General features: G+C 37.9%; 1 protein-coding gene across 1 annotated transcript in view; it reads right to left on the minus strand.

Annotated features, from left to right (window-relative positions):
• Nucleotides 1-5,211: 5,211 nt before the first annotated feature.
• Nucleotides 5,212-17,103, minus strand: part of MTPN (myotrophin) — a 57,196-nt gene continuing 45,304 nt past the window's right edge. Inside the window, exon 4 of the mRNA XM_014839346.3 lies at nucleotides 5,212-8,397. Within this exon, the coding sequence (XP_014694832.1) occupies nucleotides 8,311-8,397 (87 nt within the window). The 3' untranslated portion in view covers nucleotides 5,212-8,310. The remainder of the gene's footprint in view (nucleotides 8,398-17,103) is intronic.

Here is a 17,103-nt window from a genome sequence, read left to right on the forward strand (position 1 = left end):
GTTCATAGAATAAAATGTTGTGAGTTCGTTCACTGAAAGTTGGAAAGGCAATATAATAAGGTGGTAGAGAGCACAAACTTTAGAGTCAGACTACTTGAGTTCCAACCCAGACCTACCACCAACTGGCTGTGTGACCACAGGCAAGTTACTTAACTTCTCTGAGCTTTAGTTTTCTCATTTGGAAATGGGGATGACAGTAGTCCTATCTCATATGGTTATCATGAAGGTTAAATGAATCAGTTCACATAAAATACTTAGCATGGTGCCCAGACCATATTATATGCTCAGTTAAAATGGTAAAACAAATATCAAAATATCCTAAAACTCTAACTCCCTTAAAATAGTCATTTTTGATAAACATGGGTATATGATAAAGTTTCCAGGTTCATAGTACTGTGGAAAAAGTTCTTGAAACTATAACTTTAAATTGTTAGAATAGGCAAATCCAGTAAATTCATAAGATATAAAATTAACCTATAAAAATGCATTGTATTTCCATACACAAACAAATCTCCAAAAAAGAAATTAAGAGAATTTCATTTACAATAGCATAAAAAATAAAATACTTAGAAATAACCAAGGAGGTGAAAGACTTGTATACTAAAAACTATAAACATTGATGAAAGAAAGACACAAATGGAAGGATATCCTGTGTTCATGGATGAGAATAAACATTGTTAAAATGTCTATACTTACCAAAGTAATCTATAGATTCAATTCAATCCCTATCAAAATCCTAATGAAACTTTTTTTTTTTTTTTTTCGGTGAGGAAGATTGTCCCTGAGCTAACATCTGTGCCAATCTTCCTCTATTTTGTATGTGGGATGCTGCCACAGTGTGGCTTGATGAGTGGTGTGTAGGTTCACACCTGAGATCCGAACTGTGAACCCTGGGCTGTTGAAGCAGAGCACGCAGGCCAGCCCCCAAATGACACTTCTACAGGAATAGAAAAACAGTCCTAAAATTCATCTGGAAGCACAATCAACCCTTAACAGCCAAAGGAGTTTTGAGCAAGAAGAACATAGTTAGAGGTATCACATTCCCTGATGTCAAAACATATTACAAAGCTAAAGTAATCAAAACAGTATGGTATTGGCATAAAAACAGATACTTAGACCAATGGAACAGAAAAGAGAGCCTGGAAATAAACCCTCACATACATGATCAACTAACACTTGACAAGGGAGCCAAGAATACTCAATGGGGAAAAGATAATCTGTTTGATAAATGAAGTTGGGAAAATAGGATATCCACATGCAAAAAGATGAAATTTTGCAAAAAGAAAAGAAATCACACCATATACAAAAATCAACTCAAAATGGATTAAAGACGTAAACCTTGAAACAATAAAACTCTTAGAAGGAAACACAGGGAAAATGCTTCTGACACTGGACTGGACAACGATTTCTTTGATATGACACAGAAAGCACAGGCAACAAACGCAAAAATAGACAAGTGGGACTATGTCAAACTAAAAAGCTTCTGCACAGCAGAAGAAACCATCAACAAAATGAAAAGGAAACCTGTGGGATGAGAGAAAATATTTGCGGACTATATATCTGATAAGGGATTAATATCCAAAATATATGAGGAACTTCTATAATTCAATAGCAAAAAACCCTAATAACTTGATTGAAAAATGGGCAAAGGACCTGCACAGATATTTCTCCAAAGAAGACATACAAATGGCTAACAAGTATATGAAAAGGTGCTCAATGTCAACAGACAAATGCAAATCAAAACCACAAAGAGATATCACCTCACACCTGTTAGGATGATGATTATTAAAAAAAAAAAACCCAAAAAACAAAATCCAAACAACACAAACGACAAGTGTTGGCAAGGATGTGGAGAAAAGGGGACCCTTGTACATTGTTGGTGGGCGTGTAAATTGGTGCTGCCACTATGGAAAACAATATGGAGGTTCCTTGAAAAATTAGAATTACCATTTGATCCAGCAATCCCATTTCTAGGTATATACAACCAGAGGAATTGAAATCTACATCTTGAGATATCTGATCTGCACTCCCATGTTCATTGCAGCGTTATTCACAATAGCCAAGACATAAAAACTTAAATGTCCGTCGATATACAAATAAAGAAAAAGTGGTTTATACATATGGTGTAATATTATTCAGCCTAAAAAACAAGAGCAGAATGGTGGGTGCCCTGGGCTAGGGGGATGGGGAAATAGGGAAATAGGGAGGTGTTCGTTAAAGGTTACAAAGTTTCAGTTATGCAAAATAAGTTCTGGAGAGCTACTCTTTAAAAAAAGAAAAAAAAAAAAAAAAAAAGCAGGGGCCGCAGAGCCTCCCCATAAATGGTGTTCTGCAAGGAGTAGGTATGATCATTGGTTTTGGATATCTGGGTGGGAACAGCTTTTTTATTTTCACTTAATTTGAAGGAGGATGGGCTCTAAAATCAGAACTAAATTTCACTGCTTATGAGCTAACTACTGTGAGCAAGTTATTTAACCTCTCTTAATCTGTCTTTTTAACATATGATTATTGTGAAAATAGAATGAAGGATATGGAAACAGTTCTTAGCACAATACCTAGCTCCTGTCATATAATAAATGTTAATTAAAAAAATTTGGTTGTAAAATTAACATAAATTAGCTTAGATCTGAGTATTTTCAAGCCTGCTGAAATTTGACTAGCCAATCACAAGCAGGGGCAACACAGCCAGGCATGGTGGCTTGCCAAGGTGCTGTGCAGAAACATATGGAACATTATTAGATGTCAGACAGGGACATACAGATATATAACACATTTTCAGATTTGTTAGTAAAATCTTAGAAAAACATAGCTTCTTTAAAAAATGATTTTAGTTATCTAGTTATTTAGTTATCTAGTAGCAGGATCAGCATGCAGTGGCCAGGAATCGTCTGTTATTTTCCTTTGTGTGATAAGATGCTGTGGCTATGAATGTTGCCAGACGTGTGACCCATCATTCTATCCAAACTGTGTAATAGGACCATGCCCTGCGGCTGCAGCGGCTGAACGCATAGAAGTTGCTAGGGTGGCCGGACAATCCTTTGTTCTGCTGTCCTGTTTACAGCTGTGCTTTAGTAGACGCCACAATGGCTCAATGACCTGCATGTGACCCCATGGTCTGCATTTCCTCAATGAAGCGTGACTCTATGATATTAATCTTTACTTCATTGATTTGGGTTTGCAGTATCAGTAGTATTTCTGAGGCTACTTGGCCAGTATCTGGTACAATAACATTCGGTGTAGCCCCATGGGTCCTAACAGCAAGTAATCCTTTAGCCAGTTACTGAAATAATGCTTGGATCTCACATTTGACTGTATAATGGTTTGACAGTAGTAGTTCAGAACAAATATAGTGAATGTCTCCCATGTGTCAGGTGCTATTACAGCCGCTGGTAAATTTTATTCTCAATCAGTAATTATATTCCAACGAAGTAAAAACCTTGAAGAACAATATCCTGTGGCTGATGCAATGATCTGGCTAGTATCTGGGAAAGTCAGCTCACCTGAAACAGAAAATGGTTAGTTGGCACAAGGGTGGCTGTTCCTGAGACGGTGGTGCACGCACTGCTCTGGAGAGTCCACCTTCACAGTGCAGGGCAGCGGGGCTGAGAACGCAGCATCTGGCCTCCCAGAGTGGCTCTCTCCTGCTGCGGGACTGGCAGGCAGAGGCCAGAGGGACACAGGTTAAGTGACTGGAGCAATCCCACAGTGACCTGCGATGTGGCAAGCATGAGATAAGGAGATTCAGGACGTATCTCCCCAAATCCCTTGCATGCTCCCCTCACCCCACTTTGGAATTCGAGAAAGGGACTTAGGCAGGGCTTAAGTCTCAGCAATTCAGCCATGGCGACTGGTAACCTGGGCTGCTATAGAAATACCATCCACAGCAATTGATAGGAAAAACCCTAAGAATAAGGAAGGCTCGTCGTTACCAGTGTGACTTCTTTGGAGCCATTGTTACAGCTTACTCTGACTGCTGCCCAGAACATAACTTTGAAGCTCATCTTAAGATTTCTTGGGTGTCCAGAGTTTTACTATGTCTCACGTGTTAAAGGCTTCCATTTACTTTCTCTCCTTTTGGTCTTGTACAAAGGTCCTCAAACTTAAGCGTGCATCGGACTCACCTGGAGGGCTGGTTACAGCAGCGATTGCTGGGCCCAGCCCCAGACTTAGATCACTAGGCCTAGGTTGGGCACATGTGTCAAGTTCCCAGGTTACAGTGACGTTGCTAGTCCAGGGACCACATTTTGAGAATCTGAGTTTGGCAGAAAGAAAAAAAACTTAGAACGGTCTGATATACTGTGCTGTGTCAAAGTCCTGTGATGGCTGTTCTCTGATCACTGAATTTCACAGTAACTCACTCTAAGCTCTCGCTTTCCTCCAGAGCTGCGCCTTCCACATATACTGGTCTGCCCTTCAGTTGTTACATATGGGGCTCCATGCCCTTTAAAGTATATATAACCAGATTTGAACACTTTTATAGACCCTAATTCTTAAAACGAGAACTTAATTGCTTAAAAAATTTTCTGTGAACTCTCCCACTTACAGCCACACACGCTGCCCCACATTTATACTTCAGTTGGCAAAGTGACAGTTCTGGAAGATAGCTTCTGCTTTTTTATTTTAGCATCTGCACACATCTTTACTATCATTAATGAACCATTTCAAAAGCAAACTACACAATAGTCTTAGGGTGTTGACAAGATTACAATAGAATCAAACTAATTTTATATAATCTTGTTCAGTTTTTTGAGGCTCAAAGTGATTTAATGTTAAATCAGAATTATCTGTCCTGAAAAGTACATCCTGAAACACTGCTCATGGTCAAGTGAGTTGGGAGAAGTGAGCCTCCAAAGAATGTGCAGCAGCTTAGATGAGCACACGAAGGGATCAGACGTCTACCATGACCCTGTTTTAACACCCATTCAGATTCCAGTGCTCTAGGATCTCCTGGCTACACCTTGCTCCCAGTGATGGCACTAAGCATCTACGGTAAAGCAAACTGTGTCAGGAGACTGATACAAAAGCAAAACTTCCCAATGAGTAGTATAGTTTATTTCAATTAAATCTTTCCTATGTCTTTTTTTTTCTAGAAGTGGGATACAGGAGGAAATTTAGATGAAAAGTTTGAGTCGGAGTACTGATAGAGTTGTAGAGAAGACTGAAGAAGGCACGCGCTAGTAAATGAGGGAGAAATGCTGCTGACACATTACCTGTAGCACAATTCAAGTTTATTCCATTTGTTCTTGCAACACAAAACTTAAACACAGTATTATTTAGCATTCTGATGTACATGAACCAGGATAATATGAGAAACTCAATTGTGTCAAAAGTATTACATTGTGGAAAAAATGAACTCAAATATATCAAAATGCACAAAGCACTAGTCTTCTTCCATTACTGCTTAGAAAGATAGGATTGTTTCTCCATTTACAAAATAGAATCAGGACAATTTAAATTTTTTAAATTTTGCATGCAAAAACACTGCAATTGCTTATGTAGGAGGGCACTCTCACCAGCTTCTTCTATACACAATCGAGTATACAATATTGCATGGAAGAAAACAGCAGCTCAGATGAAGTTTCAGGAAAAAAAAATCAAACAGGTACATATAGATTTAAAATCCGTTATTTGGGGGAAAGAAATCAATGAATAAAGGGCCTACTTCCTTGCAGCTTCCACAGGTTGCACCCACCTACCTCTCCTCCTTGCCCCCCTGCGTTTAGAAGGTGAGCTCCGCATAGGAGAACTCCTTGAGTATCCGCAGGTGCTGTATTTGAACTAGAAGTCTACAGATACCAGTCTGAAGCTGCAAGGGGAAAGGCGTTAGAACACTAATGTAAACAGGTAAACCACCTGTGTTTACTCGATATAGTGCATACGAAATGACTGACTGAATACAAAACTACAGAACATGCAAGATTTTTTCTGAGATGTTAACTACTACTTCAGTGGAGAACGAAACTCATCTAACCTTTCACTAATGCATGTAGTACCAAAAAGCCGACATGGTTTTAGCTTCCTTTACTCAAAATATGAACATTAAGTGTTGTGAATTTCTCTGCCAAGTGGTTCAGAAATACATTATAAATAACCTAGTTAAAAAAAAAGAAGAAATTGTAAACCATCTTGGTCAGTCTATTCTATGTTTATGTTATTTTCTCAAGCAGTCGCCTCATAACTATGGGGTTTATGAAATGGCTGAGAAAGAAGAGGGAAGGCGAAGTAGCCTCTACTGCGTTACAAAGAACACGGGGATAAAGTGGACAGAGAATCACATGGTCTCCACAGCAGGGGGCTGCAGGAAGCAGACCAGGTTTAGGAATGTTAGGAAGATGCACTCTCTGCAATAGCCAACTGCAACAAAACACTTTGAAAGGAAAGGTAAAAACGGCAGAGGGTAAAACCCAAGGCTTTTCAATAGCGTTATGCCAAGACGTGAAAACAGAGATATCAAAACACCTCGTCACCACGTCGCTAGTTGCAGACAGACAGAGTGCCCTCCATCTTCATTGAGGACAGCTCCCTGTTCAGTTGAGTGATGTAATAAAGTACTGATTACTGACTTTTAATCCGACTGTAATAGGCTGCATTAAGACGGCAGAATTAGCCAAATATATCAAAGTATTTAAACCACCATTCTGTGATTGTTTTCTTGGATTCAGGAAACTTACAGGGTTACACTAGTTCTAAGTGAAAAAGCCATAAAAAACGGGTTCATGGGGAAAAATACACACATACACACAAACCCACACAGCAACCAATCAGCAACGGATCAATAAGATTTGTTATGAGCCAGCTGATCGTTCTTGATACTAATTTAACCCCGCTGTAGAATGCTATGTTGCCTTAAAAAATCATCAATTCTTTATTATCTACCATCTGAATACAGGTCCCTAACCCACCCTCCCCCCTTTTTTAAAAATTTGAGGTACATTCAATTACTGCATGACGTGGCTAAGGAAAAACCCTAATATTTTTAGTAAGCTTATATGGATGGCAAGTTAAAGGAATCTTAATATAAATTTAAGGGGACATATTTTAATTAGTTGTACTGCTCATGAAATAAATGTTTAAAAATGTGTCGAAGTATTTTCTGCTGGTCATAAGAACACCATTTTAGGGCAGTGTATTTTAAGAACACAATACATTTTGAAGGTGTCACATTTCACGCAATGCATGATTTAGAAAAGAAACAAACATATTACGCAGGTGGCATATATTCAGCAGAAGCCTATCAACAACTCAGGAACCTGGTAACAAGCATATTTTTGAAGGGATGGGGTTAAATTTGTCCAAATAGTAAATGTCACCCCAATGATAGCTTTGGTGCAATAAGTAATCAGCATCCAAGCCGGGTGTGAGAGAAGCATTCCAAAGAATGTTCCTTGATTCTCCAAACGTAACCAAGGCCAATCCATTCAAATAGCAAATGAAGAAAATCCATAGGTACTAAGACAACTGTTCTCTCTTTATAGGACACTAACGGGCTTATGGCTATGAGTCTATTTTTAAATCCCCTTTTACTACCAGCAGGAGTTTGAAAGCGTTTCAATGTTATATAAATGTCTGAATCTAGAGGAGAAAAAATATGCATACTGGAATGAGTTCTCCTTTAGACTTCCAAAATTTAAGATTTTATAAATAAAACTAGTCAGTTTTATCTAAAGACACATGAAACCCACGTGAAAGGGGAGAGGAAATCCGAAGTTCAGCCGTCCAGCAATTTGGGAGTGTGCCTCCTCCCCTCGACTGAGCTTCCACAGGGAGCTGAAAGTCACCGAGGGGGACTGGTCGTCAACCACAGGCAGCGCTCTTCACTACGCCGAGAGATCCCAACAGAGTGCGTCTTAAGGCAGAAGGCTACAGCTAATTGCTTATCTCAGCACCCTAAGTTTACATCACAGCAGCCACTACTGCTCTCACAGCTGGGGCTACCAAATATGTATAGTTGGCTTTGTAGAGTCAGACCCTCGATACAATCTAATAAGTTAGCCAGGGAGCTGAAAACATCAAATGGTACTGGTATATTTTGTCTTTGCTCTCCCTTGGGTATAAAGTGTATATTTTACTGGAAATGGAAAAGAGGCTGACTTGATCAGGAATCCTAGTAAAAGCCTGGTCATGGTTTTTTCCTCTTCTCCAAAACATTGTTTTTTCTGGTAGTCTGATTTGTTATGAATTTCTCTCTCCCCTCACCCCTCTTAAAGTATTTAGCTGAAGAAGCTGGCAGATAGAGAGTGACAGACAGACAGGCAGCAGTGTGAGGCCACAGGAGAGTCATTCTTCCAGAGCTGTCAGCCCATCCGTCCATCACTGAAGAAGAGCTTTGATTGCCTGGTTGTCGGTGGCTTCGAAGGCAGTTAGTCCATCTGGACCTTTCACAGTCTTATCAGCACCCTGGAAAGGAAAGGAAAGGAAAGAGCCTTTATCAATAAATGAGCCCACAACTGAGATAAGAGAACGGAAAACCAGCTTACTCAGCATAGACTAATGTTTACATAGAGAATTAAAAACTCCTGTACTAAGGGAGTCCATTCTATTGACGAAAAACCCCAAACAGTTGGCAAGGTTATGGATCAAGTTATAAAAATGCCAGATTATTTTTCAGGCACTAGAAAGTGTAAACTACAAACAGAACTTGCCAATAACATAGGCAAATGACTGGCTTTTATTTACCCTATTAAACTTTAAAAAAGAATACCCCTATGTGTATTATAAAAAAAAAAGGAAAATCACTTTTGCTAAAGAAGAAAGTATTATTTTGATGGCATTATTTCTTTCTTTGCAGCATTTTTGAGAGTGCTTAAGTATTACATAAACATTTCTACAATCCAGAACTTATAGACCTTTTATTCTAGACAAATTCCTAAACGTGTAATAGCGGTCATTAGACTTACAAAAACCTGGCAGTAAGGGACTGGGATATGGGCTAGGACAGGAGTGTCCCTACTCTACTCTAGGGAAATACTCTCCGTCTGCGCTCAAGGCTTCCCTGGGAGAATGCTGTTCTGTTACTTCTGTTACATGTTTCTTACAACATGGCATTTTACTTCTGAGAATGCGTACATACACCTCTGTGTCTATCTATGTTTCCATCTGTCTTCCCTTATTAGATTAAAAGCTCTGTAGGAGTAGGAACTTTGTCCTATGATTAACCTTGTCCATAATATTCCTCACTGTGTCCCTGATACCTAGAAAAGTGCCTAGTGCATGGTAGGTGAATCTGCTCCCAAATCAGGTGTGAACCTCTTTAACTCCCAGAGACAGCAATGTTCCACCAGCTGAGGGTTCTTTGCGAGCTCCAGTCCAAACAGGATTTATTCATCAAAAAGCCTCTAGTGTCTTGCTCTCCCGCTCTTGCCAAATCTCCTTATTCTTCTGTTCCTAGGGCCTATCAAACGGTCGTTAACATAAATGGTCCTTTAGAGACCAACTCTACTCAAACTCACCAGTCTCTTCTCCCATTAATCTTCCTATGCTCTAATCCTATGGAATTTCTCACTATTCCTGAACACACTATGTGCCATGCCTTTATACATGCTGGGTTCCATATGGAATGCTTTACCCCCTTTCTCTGGCAAATCCATTCAACCATTCAACAAGTATTTACTGACTGTTTGATGTGCAGACACTGTATAAGAGCTTGGAGAATCAAAGAAAAACAAGAGAGAGTCTGCCAGTCCGGCTGGTGTGGGAGACAGACAAATCAATCAATATGACATAGTGGGAGGAGAACAATAATAGCCTTATGCACAGTGATGAGTGGCCTGTAAACTAGAAGGGGATGTGGTAGGAGGGTGTAAGAAAGAAAGGCTTTCTGGATGAGGCAATGTTGGAGTTGACTCTTGATGAGTAAGTATAAGTGATTGGGTAAACTGGAAGGACAAGATCACAGACATTCTAGGAAATGTTAAATTATCACAAAGGTCTCCTTAACATGCCTATAAGTCTCTATTTCCTCATTTTCTAATTAAATTGAACTGTTTTATGGATGACGGAACTCAGTCAAGTGGGAGAAAAATCTGAGAACATCAATGTACTGAGTCCTCCAACATAGGTTAAGTGACAATAATTGGCATCACTGTATTCAAAACAAATTCTTACCTATTTTGATAGCTATTTTTGACTGGCATTGTAAACTATAAGTCTGCATTAACAAAAAGTTAAATATCATAGTGAACATCTGTTGCTTTTTAGCTGCCAGAGCTCATTTCCCTTCTTTTGATAGCAGCATCCTAATTTCATTTTGGGGAATCATTTGTCCTTACAGTGTGGAGTTCTGGGACTATAACTCAAGGTGCCATGTACTTTCCTTGTCAAGTGTCACAGATTTATTTGACTCAAGCACGATGCTCACTTTTGGATTTTGAATCTTGATTGCAGAGATCAGGAGCGAGAACAAGATTAGAGCTCATTTATTTCTGTGGTATTACCCAGATGAGACGGTTGAGAAGTTCCTGCTAACTAGAGTCCTACTGTTGCTATAACTCTGGCCTCTTCTGAGTCTGGCTCTCCAGCTTTCCTGTTGACCCTATGACTAGGTTCAATATTTTCAAAACTTCCTTTTCTACTTGTTAGAGTCAATTTCTGTTATTTACAACCCCCCAAAATCTAGCTGATGAAATATGTTTAGAATTTATATAAATCATCTTTTTTCTAATTATAATACAAACCCATCACAGAACTCAGAATATACAGAAAAACATAAAGCTCCTAATTCTGTAAGCCAGATACAACTTACATTAACAGTTTAGTGTTTCTATTCTTTTGTTCTAAATATGTATATGTATGTACTTCTTTGAAAAATAAATGAGTAACCAAAAGAGAACTAGAGAGACTACATATCAGACAAAAGAAACTTTAAGAAATACTATGAAAGACAGAGGGACATTTCATAATAATAAAAGGTTCAGTATTTGAATTTCAAAAATGAAACTAAGAAAACAATTCCATTTATAATAGCATCAAAAAGAATAAAATATTTAAGAATAAATTTAACAAAGTCAAACCACTTCTAAAAAAGAACTGGTTTTGTCAACGTGGATAACAATATTGAATGAAAATGACTTTTTGGCACTTGATGCAATTATCAGAGAACTTAAGCATATTTGGCCTCATCCTTTCCCTGAGGAAACCATTTCTAATCATTTGTTATTAGTTCCAGTGCTTCTTCCCATGGCTCTAAGTAATATACTCGTCCTACTATTGGAGTTAACTTTAGATATTACCTTCTGACTTCCTGCTGCTGCTGCACAGATGGGGCTTCGGCTTACCACCACCACCTTTTGCAGACCCTCACAATTTCTGAAAATACCAGTTTCTGTTTCTTTATAAATTTAAATGATGTATTTATTTAACTCTATATTTCTTGTTCCATCAATTTTGACAGTACCTCATCTCTCTACTTTATAAGATACTTTCTCATCACTCCCTCTACCTCTTAACTTGCCAGCTTTTCTATTTTGTCAAGATTAACTTTTATATTTTCTGTAAAAACTGTTTTATTCTTTTTTTTACCCCCTACAGTCACCACGCTGTACACTGCATCCCCAGGACTTAATTTATAACTGGAAGTTTCTACCTTTTGACTACCTTCACCCATTTTCCCCTGCCACCCACCCCCTGCCTCTGGCAACTACCAATCTGTTCTATGTTATCTATGAGTTCAGTTTTTTTTTTAAAAAAAAAGATTCCACATATAATAGAGGATTTGTCTTTGATTTATTTCACTTAGCATATTGCCCTCAAGGTCCATCCATGTTGTTATAAATGGCAGAATTTCCTTCTTTTTTTAGCTGAATAATATTCCTCTGTGTGTGTGTGTATCACATCTGCTTTATCCATGCATCTGTTGATGGACATTTAAGGTTGCTTCCATGTTGTGGCTACTGGTAATAATGCTGCACTGAACACGGGGGTGCAGATTCTGTTCGAGTTAGTATTTTTGTTTCCTTCAGATAAATACCCAGAGGTGGAATTGCTGGACCATACAGTAGTACTATTTTCAATTTTTTGAGGAACCTCCATACTGTATGCCATAGATGCTGCACCAATTTACATTCCCACCAACAGCGCACAAGGGTTCCCTTTTTTCTACATGTTTGCCAACACTTATTTCCTGTATTTCTGATAACAGCCATTCTAATAGGTGTGAGGTGATAACTTACTGTGGTTTTGATTTGTACTTCCCTGATGATGAGTGATGTTGAAAGACCTTTTCATGTACCTGTTGGCCATCCGTTATATCTTCTTTGGAAAAATGTCTATTCAGATCCTCTACCCATTTTAAAATCAGACTTTTTTCCATTAAGTTATATGAGTTCTTTATATACTTTGGATGTTAACCCCTCATCAGATATACGATTTGCTAATATTTTCTCCTATTCTGTAGACTGCCTTTTCATTTTGTTGACGGTTTCCTTTGCTGTGCAGAACTTTTTAGTTTGATGTAGTCCCACTTGTTTATTTTTGTTTGTTGCCTTTGTCTTTGGTGTCAAATCTGAAAAATCATCACCAAGACTGATGTCAAGGAGCTTACCGCCTTTGTTTTCTTCTAGTTTTATGGTCTCAGGCCTAACGTTCAAGTTGTTAATCCATTTTGGATTGATTTTTGTGTACGGTGTAAGATAGTGGTCCAATGTTCCCAATACTACTTATTGGAGAGACTAGCCTTTCCCCATTCTATATCCTTGGCTGCTTTGTCATAAACCCACACATATATGGTCAATTAATTTATTTCTGGGCTTTCTTTCCTGTTACACTGATCTGTGTGTCTGTTTTTATGTCAATATATTGTTTTGATTCCTATAGCTTTGTAACATAGTTTGAAATCAGGAAGCTTAATGCCTCCATCTTGGTGGTTCTTAAGATCGCTTTGGCTATTTGAGGTCTTGTGTGGTTCCATACAAATTTTAGGACTGTTTATTCTATTTCTGTGAAAAATGCCATTAGAATTTTGATAGGTATTGCAGTGAGTCCTGTTTTGGGCAGTATGGACACTTTAACAGTATTAATTCTTCCGATCCACTAGCACAGGCTATCTCTCCATTTGTGTCTTCTTCAACATCTCTCATCAGCGTCTTATAGTTTTCAGTGTACAGGTCTTTCATCTCCTTGGTTAAATTTATTTCTAGGTATTTTTTTTTTGATGCAATTGTAAGTGGGACTGAGTTTTTAATTTCTCTTTCTGATAGTTCATTATTAGTGCATAGAAACACAACTGATTTTTGTATACTGACTTTGTATCCTGCAATTTTACTGAATTTTTTGATTAGTTCTAACAGTTTTTTGGTAGAGTCTTTGGGGTTTTCTATATAAGATCATGTCATCTGCAAAGAGAGACAGTTTTACTTCTTCTCTTCCAATCTATATGCCCATTATTTTTTTCCTTGCCTAATTACTCTGGCTAGGACTCCTAGTACTATGTTGAATAAAAGTGGTGAGTGGGGATCCTTGTTTTGTTCCTGATCTCAGAGGAAAAGCTTCCAGTTTTTCCACTGTTGAGTATGATGTTAGCTGTGGGCTTGTCATATGTGGACTTTATTCTGGTTCCCTCTATACCTGGTTTGTTGGGAGTTTTTTTTTTTTTTTAACATGAATGTATGCTGAATTATGTCAAATGCTTTTTCTGCATCTATTGAGATGATCAAAGGATTTTTATCCTTCATTTTGTTAATGTGGTGTATCACACTGATTTGCAGATGCTGAACCATCCTTGCATCCCTGGAATAAATCCCAGTGGATCATGGTGTATGATCCTTTCGAAGCGTTGTTGAATTTGGGTTGGTGATATTTTGTTGAGGATTTTTGTATCTATGTTCATCAGGGATATTAGCCTGTAATTTTCTTGTCCTGCAACATCCTTGTCTGGTTTTGGTATGGGGTAATGCTGGCTTTGCAAAATGAGTTTGCAAGTGTTCCCATCTATTCTATTTTTTGTGAAGAGTTTGAGATGGATTGGTATTAATTCTTTAAATGGTAGAACTTACCAGTGAAGCCATCTGATCCTGGATACTGATTGATTCTTACAGTTAAAATACATAAACAATGCTTAAATTACTTCTAGGTAAACACTGTTCACTGTAGCACCTAGCAGACTATTATGATTAGTTTTCTTTCTATTGTTCTGATATCACAACCCTCTGCAACCCTCCCAAATGACAGAATCAGGAGATCAACATCCACAGTGCCAGCCTGAGCTTTCCGAAGTCCTGTTCATTCATTTATCAATAACAACTTTTGATCCTATTTGCTATGGTTTGGTTAAACTGCTATAACAAGGAGAATCTAAAACACGGTAGATTAAACTGAGTTAATTTATTTCTCTCTTATACAACAGTCTAATGCTAAGTCTATCAAGGTTGGTAGGGTGGCTCTGTCCTGTGAGGTCATTTAAGGATCCAGGTCCGGGTTCTTCCACGTTACTGTTCTTATCTATTTGGCTAAAGCTGGCTCACCTCCACAGCTGCTTTCAGCCTGCTGGATGGGAGAAAAAAGTCTGCAGCAAGTGGCTTCACATTTTAGGTGATGATCTGGAAGTGGCACACATTATCTGAGCACATCCCATTAGCCCAAGCTTAGACACACAGCCAGAGCCACTGCAAGGGAAACTGAGATACAAGGACTAGATAGGCTGCCAAGTGCCCAACTAAAACTTGGGGTTCTCTTTCTAAAAGGAAGAGTGAAAAATGGACATGGAAGAGAATCTGCAGCCTAACCTATACTGTCCTGAAAGTACTTTGTAATAAGTCACTAATGTCCTCTAAATGGTAAGTTCAATCAATGAGTCTTATTATAGCACTAACTCTAACGACAATATTATCTCCAAGTCCTCCTGTTTGTCTAGCCTGCCTCTTCTTTCTCCTGCACCAACTCCCTCCACTCCCCCTTCCTCCCCTTTACTTTCTCTCTGGCTTTCTTTATACACTGGTATTCTCCATGCTTCTGTTCTGTGGCAGACCTCACTACTTGCTCAACATGCTTTTGCTTGATCATCTCATCTATGTTATGGTTTAACCTCCAACTTCTATCCTCATCCTGAACATCTACCCTGAACTTTAAGGCCATGTATTATATATATATATATATATATATATATAGCCTCTGAGACTTATCTACTTAAGTCTCACAAATATCTCAAACTCAACCTTTCCTAAAATGAATCCATAATCTTTTGCTACAAACTTGCTCTTTGTCTAGTATTTTCTATCATGGTAAAGACCACCACCATATTCCAGAAAATGTGGAGAAACTATGCAGTTTTTCTTGTTTTACTTCCCACATAATCAGTCACCAAGTCTTCAGATCACAATTTTCTTAACATTTCTCACCTGTTCTTGCTACTGCTACTGTCTTGGTTCAGGATTTTCATATAAAGATTCTAATGCAATAGTTTCCTATCTTTTTTCATTTCTTACACCACTCCAATTCAGACTCCATATCTGGGTGATCTTGGTAAAATGCAAGTCTGATCATGCTATTCACTTATCTAAAAACCTTTAAAGGCATTCTCACAGAAGAGAATGAAGATAAATAACATAATACATAAGGCACAATCTGCTCACTACCTACCTCTCTAGTTAAATTTCTTGCTAAATCCCTATTAGCCTATGTTGTAGCAGTGCTGAACAATTTTTTAGCTTACTCTAATGCATCATGGTCTCTCTTTATTGTCCCTGTGACTGTTCTCAAATTGTTGCTTCTGCTTGGATTGATGCCCTACCCTAATTCTCTATTAGATTCTTGGACATTAAGTTGCTAAGATTCAGCTCAAGTGTCAACTGCTTTATTAAGTTATATTTGTGGTACCTGTAAGGACATTCTTATTTATAACACACTATCCCCTTGACTACCAGGATCACACTTGACCTCAACTTCCTTCAGATCCATACTGTGTTACATATAAACTCTTACCACAGCAATCAAAACACTTGAATGCACTTCTTTTACATATCTGTCTCCCTTTTTTAGACTAAATATGAAGACAGCACCAAGCTTATTAGTCTTTGCATTCCCAAGGCCTAGCACAGGGTCAATAACAGGCAATCAATAAATGTTTATTAAATTAATTGATAAAGATAGGGACTACACATACATGATAAGGGACTAGATGAAACAAATTATTCATAAAAGACAAATTACTGTGAGTAGATCAACAAAACATTGCCATTCTGAATAGGTTGCTCATTAGCACAATATATAAGATATTTAATTATTTTCAGGTAATTTCAACACTAAAAACCCTTCAGTTTGGCATCTGACTAGGATCAGGACTAGGCTCATCTGCCTATATTTAGAGCACGATTCAGGTGATAAAGTTTCCTGGAGGAGGAAAAGGTTGCTAGGGGCAAGAGGCCCAAGTAGATATAGGCTGTTTGTTATTCTAGGGAGTCAAAGGTTTAAGGCATTAAAAGTAATTTCTTGATGTTCAAAAGTCATAGTTTTAGGTAATCAAGTGATAGTAAGTTGTAGAATATGGGGAATGCTAAAAAGAAAAATCACCTTATGCTATCTCTGCCCTTGAAGAGAACTGTTTAAAATGTAGCTAAAAAGATAAGATATAAAAGCATGAAACAACAAGAATATATCTTTGTCTGCTGTTACCTTTATCTACTTCTTACTTCAGATAGTCCAATTCTGGTTTCTATCACCAGTTCTTAATATGTACAAATAGGCCAAGAATACTGGATTGGTAACATTGTAAAAATGAAACTCTTAAAAGTGTACCAAGATTATTTCACATTATCTTGACAAAAGGCTTTTGTGGTGAAGATGCTGATTATACTTATACTGATCAACTGTCAGTATACCAAGCAGCTTTGTTTCAATGCAACATTTATAAATTCAATAAAAAAAAAGAGCACTTGTAAATACGTATATGTACACAGACACACACACAATATGTCTTGATGCATTTTTTCATATATGGTGCTAGACACTGTTTTACAACCTTAGAATAAATATCACCATTACCTCAGAAATAAAAATTTAGCACTCATGGTTTGGAACAGTCAACTCACTTTTGAAAAGAAAGCAAGTTAGAATCAAATATAAAATGAATGCCTGAATGAATATAGTGCACTTCCTTTTTATCTGATATTAAAT

This window comes from Equus asinus, chromosome 1 (assembly GCF_041296235.1).
Source record: "Equus asinus isolate D_3611 breed Donkey chromosome 1, EquAss-T2T_v2, whole genome shotgun sequence".
NCBI lineage: Eukaryota > Metazoa > Chordata > Mammalia > Perissodactyla > Equidae > Equus > Equus asinus.